The sequence below is a fragment of the Thamnophis elegans genome, chromosome 14 (assembly GCF_009769535.1).
Source record: "Thamnophis elegans isolate rThaEle1 chromosome 14, rThaEle1.pri, whole genome shotgun sequence".
In the NCBI taxonomy this organism is placed as follows: Eukaryota; Metazoa; Chordata; class Lepidosauria; order Squamata; family Colubridae; genus Thamnophis; species Thamnophis elegans.
Genome location: NC_045554.1, coordinates 19,839,292 through 19,848,971, shown reverse-complemented (window position 1 = coordinate 19,848,971; position 9,680 = coordinate 19,839,292). Strand labels below are relative to the sequence as shown.

General features: G+C 48.5%; 1 protein-coding gene across 1 annotated transcript in view; it reads left to right on the top strand.

Annotated features, from left to right (window-relative positions):
* CACNG3 (calcium voltage-gated channel auxiliary subunit gamma 3) overlaps window positions 1-9,472 on the top strand; it is an 85,135-nt gene extending 75,663 nt beyond the window's left edge. The window contains exons 2-4 of the mRNA XM_032231285.1: window positions 4,623-4,706; window positions 6,035-6,175; window positions 8,916-9,472. Coding sequence (XP_032087176.1) covers window positions 4,623-4,706; window positions 6,035-6,175; window positions 8,916-9,430 — 740 coding nt within the window. The 3' untranslated portion in view covers window positions 9,431-9,472. The remainder of the gene's footprint in view (window positions 1-4,622; window positions 4,707-6,034; window positions 6,176-8,915) is intronic.
* Window positions 9,473-9,680: the final 208 nt, after the last annotated feature.

Here is a 9,680-nt window from a genome sequence, read left to right as displayed (position 1 = left end):
CACGGAAGGCCAGGCACATGCATGGATGCATGCTTTCATATTTGCGAACTGGTAGGGAAAGTAAGTGAATCCCACCCCTGTTGCTGGTACTGCAAGGTGGCAGGATGTAATGGATCATTTCTGGCTTAGAGCTGTTACATTGCAGCTCTCTGGACAAAGCATCTGCTAGGAAATTTTCCCCTCCTGGGACACACCGCAAGGTGAAATTGACAGAGTGAAAATATTGAGCCCAGCGGATCTGCTCTGGGGGCTTCAGGGCTTCCAAGTTCTTATGATCAGTCCACACCTCAAAAGGTGTTTTATCCCCTTCCAGGAAATGCCACCAAGTTAGGAGCGCCCAGCGCACTACATAAGCCTCCTTTTCACAGACCACCCACCACTGTTCGGTCTCGCTGGATTTTTTTGGAAGCATTGGCACACGGTTGTAGGGCAGACTATTAATTTCATTGCAAGAGCACTGCCCCCATGGCCACATCGCTGGCATCTGCCTGAATGATAAATGGGCTGTGAGGGTCTTGGTGTTTTAACACTGGCTAAGCTGCAAACAGGCATTTATGTTTCTTAAAAGTCATTTAGCATTCCATTGTGAATGGAATGGAATACACATTAGAAGAGACCTTGGAGGTCTTCTAGTCCAGTCCCCTGATCAAGCAGGAGATGAGTCTCTTCAGAAAAGCCTCCAGGGATGAAGCGCCCACGATTTCCAAAGACATGCTGTTCCCCTGGTTAATTGTCCTTAATATTAGGAAGTTTCTCCTTAATTCCAGGTTGCTTCTCTCCTTGATCTGTTTCCATCCATTGTTTCTTCTCCTGCCCTCTGGGGCTTTGGAAAATAGATTGACACCCCGCCTTCTTTGTGGCAGCCCCTCAAATACTGGAATATTGCTATTAGGTCACCCCTGATTCTTCTTTTCTTTAGACTAGTCAATTCACAGAAATTTACTATTTCAGTGGCTGGGTGGGCTCTTGCAAGGGAATGAACAGGGTTCCCCAAAACCATGTGCCTATCCCGCTGTCATAGAGGAGACATTTGGCACGATGCCCTGCACTGCCTTGGAATATTTCTGCCACCACTGATAACAGCCCTGCCCTTGATGTCAACTGCTTAAAGAAGATGCTGCTCCCCAATGAGGACCCGCAAAAAATCAATCTATCAAAGATGTGAAACTTAACCCAAATCTCAATGCTGGCATTCTGAAATGTCAGTGGATACAGCGACTGTGGTGTAGGCAGAAGGAGGGGGCCAGGATGGTTATTTTAGTGACGATAAAAAAAAGAAATACTGAGAAAATACCAATGCAGATTCCAGCAGCACTAAATGCAGGGAGCTGAAGACGAGCTGTCACAGGGCCATGACCCAGTCAAAACTGTTTAAAGAAGGCAGCAGGTTTTGAGCTTTACTTTAAGAACCAAACCCCACACCAGTGTTGAAATTCATTTTTTTTACTACCAGTTCTGTGGCGTGGCTTGGTGGCCACGGTAGACAAAGGATATTGCAAAATCCCCATTCCTTCCCACTCCAGGGGAAGGATACTGTAAATCCTCATTCCCTCCCCACTCCTGGAGGAAGGATATTGCAAAATCTCCATTCCCCCCACCCACACACTCTGGGGCCAGCCAGAGGTTGTATTTGCCGAACTACTGAACTACTGAAAATTTCCGCTACCAGTTCTCCAGAACCTGTCAGAAGCTACCGAATTTCATCCCAGCTCCACACCTAGAGGTTGCGTGAGAACTGGAGCCATCCTGGTGCACCTTAACATCAGAATTAATTTGGAGGCTGCTTTGTGGCCAGGTTTTTTCCTAGGTAGGGTGAACTCTAACCATGGCCAATTGGCTGCCATTGCAGTTACCTTGATTAACAACAGGCATTGGAACTGATATTCCTGTCCCTAAATGATGCAGTCATAAAACCCAACCGAATGTGATTGCATCACTCAGCAATAGGAAGACCTCGGTTGCTGTGGTTTAACAAGGTTTGTGGATCATTCAGTGAGTCCAGGGGCCTGGCAGGCAGGTAAATGGCTGCTACAGGTGAAGGAGAGTGTGAGCATCTTACCAGAGTGACTCGCAACTTCCCTGCCAGTTTTGCTAGAGGGAAGCCAGAAGGAAGGTCGCAAAAGATGATCCTAGAACCATCATAATTTGAGCCTACTGTCAAGTGCCCAAATCACGATCATAGCGATGCAGCAAGTAAGTGAAGACTCCTCTGCTTAAAAGCCACTATGGCTAGATTGTAGGCTCATTAAGAAGTCATAACAGACATTGCCACACAATTAACGGGGTGGGGGTGGGGGAGAGAGATTGAACTGTTTACAAGACAATATTACTCATATTGCAATTAGCCCTCGTTCTGCAGAAGGCCACTGGGAAGGCGGGGGATGCAAACCAATAGGTGAATTCAAGCGGAGGAAGAGCACTTTATTTGGGTGGTTTTTCCCTCCTTTATTAAATTATAGAGTGATCCCAAGACGGCCTCTAAGTCCTGCCAACACAGCCCCAGGCTGACCGCCACGATCTCCGGAACGAACATGGCTGTTCGCTGGCCTGATTTGTTCAGGGGCAAGTTTGTTGTGCAACTTTGTCCATTGTTATCACGATCATGGGACGCAGGCTTGAGCAAGATTGTCTCCTTGGCCCAAGGGCAAATTAAATTAGATGGCCAAAAAGGATGATCCAGAAGCAGGACCTCAACGGAAGTGAGTGCTAGGCAGCCAGGGCCAAGAGGCCCAATTAGTATGCGCAGAAGACCTTGGCGCTCCATCCAGAAACGGGGTCAGGCAACTGCTCAAGATGTGGAGAATTAACCCCACCACAGGGCAGCCTTCACCTCCAGCCCCAGAGAATCTCTTGTCTTGATGCAGGAGCTTGATTGCTGCACATGAACTGGGCACGGCTAGCCTAGTGAAGAGAAGGAGCAGGGGAGCCAGGATAGCAGTCTTCTAGTGTTTGGAGGACTGCCACAGAGGGGAGGGGGTCAACTATTCTCCAAAGCACTCAAAGGCCAGACAAGGAATAATGGATGGAAACTGATCAAGGAGAGATTCAACCTAGAAAGACGGAGGAACTTTCTGACAGTGAGATCAATCAACTCATGGAATAGAAGTTGCCTTCAGAAATTGTGGGAGCTTCATCCATGGAAGCTTTCAAGAGGAGACTGGACTGCCATCTGTCAGAAGTGGTGTAGGGTCTGCTTGGATGGGGATTGGACTAGGTGACCTACAAGGTCCTTTCCAACTCTGTTAATCTGTTAAAACCTGTCCAAGGTGAATAGTCTATGAAGGTGGGAGCTGCCACAACCTGAGGGCAGGATCATTCCAGGGCTCACCAGAGTTAGGAAATCAGCAACATCTATGATTTGGTTTGTCATTGTTTTGTGGATTATGACTCCAAGTAGGCAGATGTTACCTGCACAGCAAAAACCAATCCCATCTGCAGGGAGAGCGGGGAGACACAAGGACAGATGTTACAACAGGGGAAGCAGCTCAAGCTTGCGAGCAACTTAGAGATTTGTGTTATTAAAAATAAAACTGCACTTGCTTACCAGAAGGTTTCTGGCCAGGTACTCAAACCAAGCACAGAGGCCTTTGCTAGCCCTGGGGCCAATCCAGCTGCACTAGGGTGACTGGGGATGAGGGAGGAGGTTGGTGGGGAGGTAAGCCTGCCTTTGCTTTCAGCTTCCTTAACCCAATTTCAATTGAATTTTAGAGAGATTGCCAAACTTTGCTGTCTCCTCGAGGGATTAATCCTGTTACAACAACAATATCAATTTAAATAAAGGAATTAATATTAAGCAGAGGAACCACTCTGCCGGAAAGCTAGGAGTATGTGATGGGGGTGATAATCCAGAAGGAGCCCGGCCAGCAGGGGATGGACTGACATGATGCTCTCAAGGAGTGTGTGTGTGTGTACAGTATATACGTATGTATGTTTACAGTATGTTAAATTCAGCCCATCTCAGGCAACCCTGGAATGTAAAACCCAAGATGTAAACAGCCCACACCACCATAGGCTAAGAACTGCATGAATTGTGCCAGGGGTGACCTTTGCACTTGGGGGTGATTTAGAGGGCCAGATCTGTCTGTATGTCAGAGCTTTCTGTCTCATTTTATTGAACTCTTTTAAAACAATTACAATAGATTCTCCAGGAGGAGAGTTTAACATTTTGAATGGGGAATCGGCAGCTAAATGAATTCTGGACACGTTTTTGGGATGCTTGCCCACCTTCAGGGGTTGATACAGGTCCATTTTCTCTGCCTGTCCTTGTGGTGGGGCACAGGAGGACTCTGTACAACCCCTGTGGGCTGCCAAAAGGGCAAGAGGTGGGTGATAACGTCAAGGAGACCCTCCTTGTACAAGAGAGCTCACTGTGAACGGCTTGGAGCTCAACCTCCTTGGTTAAAAAGCAGGCATGGCAGGACGTTAACCTTGGGCAGGGTTGTAGAATGGCCTGGATCTGGGAGGATGGATGGTGGCTCTGCATCCTCTTTCTCCACTGCTGGAGCAGGCCGAGGGACCCCATCATCCTAAGATGCAGAGGCCTTGTCAGCCATGGCTGGTCTGGTCCAGCATCCTGGTGCTTCTGAGAGTTTTACATCCCCACCCCCTCTTTCCCCCCACAGGGACCTTCCGAGGAATCTGCAAGCAGATCAACCATTTCCCAGAAGATGCTGATTATGAACAGGATGCGGCTGAGTATCTCTTGCGTAAGTTCAGGGGTCCTGGTGGGGCAAGAGGTGGGTGACTCAGTCAGGAAAGGCAACCACACCAATCTTCTTGGGGGGGGAGGTGAAATTAAGATTGAAACAGGGACCCTAAACCCTTTTCTAAGCACTGCATTCCTTCTAAAGCAGCGAGATTACTGAAGATTGCCTTCATTTTTAATTTTTGTTACAGCAGTTTTCCAATATTTGAGAGGCTGCCATAAAGAATAGGGAGTCAACCACTAGAAGACAGGACAAGAAGCAATGGGTGGAAGCTAATGAAGAAGAGAAGCAACCTAGAACTGAGGAGAAATTTCCTGACACTTAGAAGAATGAATCAGTGGAACAACTTGCCTCCAGAAGTTGTGGGTGCTTCAACACTGGAGACTGTTAAAGAAGAGATTGAACAACCATTTGTCTGGAATGCTACAGGGCAGGCGTCCCCAACCACCACCACCACTGGGCTGCATGAGCAGTGGGCTGGCACACCCACACAGGGGCAGGCAGCTCAACTTGTAGTCAAGCTGCGTGTGCATTGTGGGAGTCCAGCTGTGCGCAAATATATGTGGGCTGGCCCGCTTCTCATGAAGCCCAGTTCCCCCTCCCTCCCCACCATCCAGGCCAGAGGTGGGTTTCTACCGGTTTGTACCGGTTCGGGCGGACCGGTAGTGATAATTTGGCCTGGGTCGCAGAACCAACCGCAACCCAGGCTGGCCACGTCCCAGAACTGGTTCCCCGGTCTCCTCTGCCATTGCCAGCATGATTTTTAATAGCTTTTCAGGGTCTTTGTGCATGCGCAGAACAATTTATAGTGAATTGCGCGTGTGCAAGCAACACACATCGAATTGGTACCAACGCCAGTAGGAACCCACCCCTGAGCCAGGCCATCAAGCCACACAGGTTGGGGACCACTGGCACAGGGTTCCTGCTTGAGCAGGAGGTTGGGCTAGAAGACCCCCAAGGTCCCTTCCAACTCTGTCCTCCTGTCAGAGCAGATAATCCAAAGAGTGCCTCTTCTCTAGCCTTTTTCTCAAACCCAGCACAGGTGGTGTGCTGTGACCTCCAAGCGGCCAGGTGGCTCTGCTGAAAGAGAGAGCAAACAGTCTGATTTCTCTATGCAGGGACAGTGCCTGAAAAAGTCAAGATGGCAGCCACAATGGAAGTCTTTAGGCGTGTGTGACACCTGCAGAATGGGCTTTCACTACACGGTCGCAGCTGTCCTCTTGGCGCCTCTGCAGAGGCTGCTGCCCTCCCTGGGATAGTCTCCAGCCGCCCTTGGTCAGCTGCAACTGCCCTCTCCAGACCCCAACACTCTTCTTGTCTCCCTCCAGGTGCTGTAAGAGCCTCCAGCATCTTCCCCCTCCTCAGTGTGGGACTCCTGTTCTTTGGGGGTCTCTGTGTGGCGGCCAGTGAGTTTTACAAGAGCAAACTCAACGTCATCCTGAGCGCAGGAATCTTTTTTGTTTCTGCAGGTGAGTCCCGTTTTCACGCAGTTCACAATGGTTGACACCAGCCTGGATCGGGACCATGATATAAGCTTGCAACATTAAGTACTCTGATTTCATATTGGAGCATTTTCCATATAGATACAATAGAAATGGATTACAAAACAATACACAGATAAGATACAGAAGGGGGAGAAAATAAGGCTCACTCATTAATGGTTTGTTTTAATAAACCACAATTTGTTTTTTTGCTTTACAGTAAGTCATAATTTATTTCAACCATGGTTTATTGCCTTGAGCTGCAATTGGCTGTTCTTAGCAGTAAAGGCCTAATAACAACCTGCAGTTACCACGACTGGGTTTATGTAATAAAGTAAAGCAATCATATTTGGACTTGCCTGTGTGAAGCTAGACAAGGGAAAGCACATCAAAGTATTACATGAGGTCAGTTTTATGGGCTCTATAATTAAGAAGCTGCAAAGAAACTGCAAAAGTAAAAATAAATATTGAATCGCCAGGCTTAGAAAACAGGGATTTCACAGAGTCAGATGTGGAGCTGTGCATATATCATGAAAGGGACCAGAAAGAATATCATATTTATCTTGCCATCAGAATTTTTATACGTGCCTTTTACATGTGTTTCACGTCTAATCACAGTTTTCCACACCTTTAAGATCACATCCATGGAACACTGTCTTATCTTCATAACTGAATTAGTAATTAGTAATTTAATAAATTTATATGACGCCCAATCCCGTAGGACTCCGGGCAGTTTACAAAAACAAGATAAAAGATAAGAGTTAAAAATAGAAAAAGAGAAACAAATTTAAAAACAACACACCATACATTCCGTCTAGGTGGGGCTGGACCTCGTTCATGAAGTCAGCCCCAGGCCTGCCGGAATAGCCAGATTTTAGTGGCTTTTCGGAAGGCCGAGAGAGTGGGAAGGGTCCGGATCTCTATGGGTAGATAGTTCTACAGGGCCGGAGCAGCTACAGAGAAGGCCCTCCCCCGAGGGGCTGCCAGCCGGCATTGTCCGGTCGACGGCACTCCCGGTCCAGGTAGGGCCACAACTGGTGCACCAGGCGAACCTGGGCAAAAGCTCCCCTGATCACAGCCAACAGATGGTGTTCTAATGTCAGCTGCAAATCCAGGAGGACACCCAAGTTGCGGACCCTCTCTGAGGGGTGTAAGATTTCACCCCCCAGGCTAAGGGATGGAATATCTGGACTATCCTTGGGAGGCAACATCAATAGCCACTCGGTCTTGTCTGGATTGAGTGCAAGCTTGTTCGCTCCCATCCAGACCCTGACAGCCTCCAGGCACTGGCACATCACTTCCACTGCTTCGCTGAGTTGGCACGAGGCAGACAGATACAATTGGGTATCGTCCGCATATTGATGGTATTTAATCCCATGCCGGCGTATGATCTCACCCAGTGTCGGGTGTGAGTCCCTCACCAGAAGGGACTCACACCCGACAGTCTCCGGAGCAGGGATCCCACGAGGGACTAGTGACTCTCGGATGATGGCTGCCACTCCCCCACCCCTTTACTGGTGTCGTGGTTGGTGGAGCATCTGAAACCCTTCTGGGCACATTTCTGAGAGGGGGACTCCTCCTCGTGGCCCAGCCAGGTTTCAGTAATACATGCCAGGTCTGCCCCCTCGTCTAATATTAAGTCCCGGACGAGGGGAGCTTTATGAATCACAGACCTGGCATTTAGCAACAGCAACCTGAGACCAGGGCCCTGAAATCCATCTTGTGTTTTTCCTGTTGCTTCTCCCATTCCGAGTCTGAACCTCTGCAGTTTTTTAAAAGAAAAACCAGATACCTTTAAAAAAACAATTTTGGGAGATGCTAGCCCACCCTGGCCTTAAGGTGTCTCACCCATTGCTTGTTCTTGTTCCTCTTGATGTCACTTGAATTTTTATTTATTTATTTATCATATTTAAGAACTACTAAGCTCCCTCACAGAGCAATTATGGGTGGTGACCATTGCTAACACTATGTTGAAAACAAAAGGATAAAGAGATCCAATTCCTTCTTTGGTTCCAACAGATGAACTTTCCCACAATGAGGGATCTGTTGCTGCCCTTAAAAAGTTTGCACAAGACAGATGCACTACCAGTGGTGGGTTTCTATTATTTTTACTACCAGTTTGCTTGTGCGTGATGCTTCTGCGCACTGTTACTACGTACCGGTTTGCCCATTCCGTGCCGAACCGGCAGCAACCCACCTCTGATATCTACTGTAGGTTGACTTCCCTCCCAGTGTCAAAAATAACCAGGAAATATCATTCACCTGGTTCTGGCATCACAACAGAAGCACTTTGTTGGGTCTCTATAATTGCCAGGAAAGTCTGGATGACGGAGGATGATCCTAAATAGATCCTGGATCCAGAAACACCAGGCACCCTGCTTTCAGGCTTGAACACTTTGCCGGTTGTGGTTGCATTCTGCCACTCTAAATGGTGATGGATTCCATTATGGATTGCATAATGGAAATTTATAAATTCTCAGGAAATCCTGCAGGCCTATTTATAGTACCGATGCTAGAAAGGTGTCTGCAGTTTATCTGTGTAAAGAGTGGCTGGGAGATTCTGGGAATTGAAGTCCAGAATCTTAAGGTTGCCAAGGTTTACAAACATTGATTGAGAGCATCAGAAGGACAGCGAGCAAAGTGACAGCAGATGCTGAGCTGGACTGTATCTCTTTTCAGATGCCAGAGACCCAACTTACATTGCCTTGCTCTCTGCTCTTCCTTTCAGGGCTCAGCAACATCATTGGGATCATAGTTTACATCTCGGCCAACGCAGGAGACCCTGGGCAGAGTGACTCCAAGAAGAGCTATTCCTACGGGTGGTCTTTCTATTTTGGTGCCCTCTCCTTCATCATTGCCGAGATGGTCGGTGTTGTTGCTGTCCACATGTACATCGAGAAGCACCGCCAGATCCGGGCCAAGTCCCACTCCGTGGCCCTCCTGAAGAAGTCCACCTTTGCCCGCCTGCCCACCTATCGCTACCGGTTCCGACGGCGATCCAGCTCCCGCTCCACCGAGCCGCGGTCGAGGGACCTGTCCCCCATCGGCAAAGGCTTTAACACCATCCCGTCCACCGACATCTCCATGTTCACTCTTTCCAGAGATCCTTCCAAGGTGACTATTGGGACTTTGCTGAACTCAGAGAGAGATCACGGTTTTTTACAGATCCACAACTCCCTGCCCAAAGAGTTCAAGGAATCTTTGCATAACAACCCCGCCAACAGACGAACCACTCCTGTCTGAGCCCAACCTGTCCCTGGATGGCCTTGGATCAGACCGCTGGAGATGCCGTGTGTGTACAGAGGTGTATCATTGAGACTGCATGTGTGACCCACCCTCCCCTTCGATGGCGTAACCAGCAAAACCTTGTTTCTAAAGAGTAACCCTCGCTGTGCTCCCTGCCCGTGGGCAGCCTAGATCTGAACCAGATGCTGTTTAGGGTGCCACATCCTAAACTGCCAGTTGTTTGGCCGAGTGATTGTGGCCTGGGTCT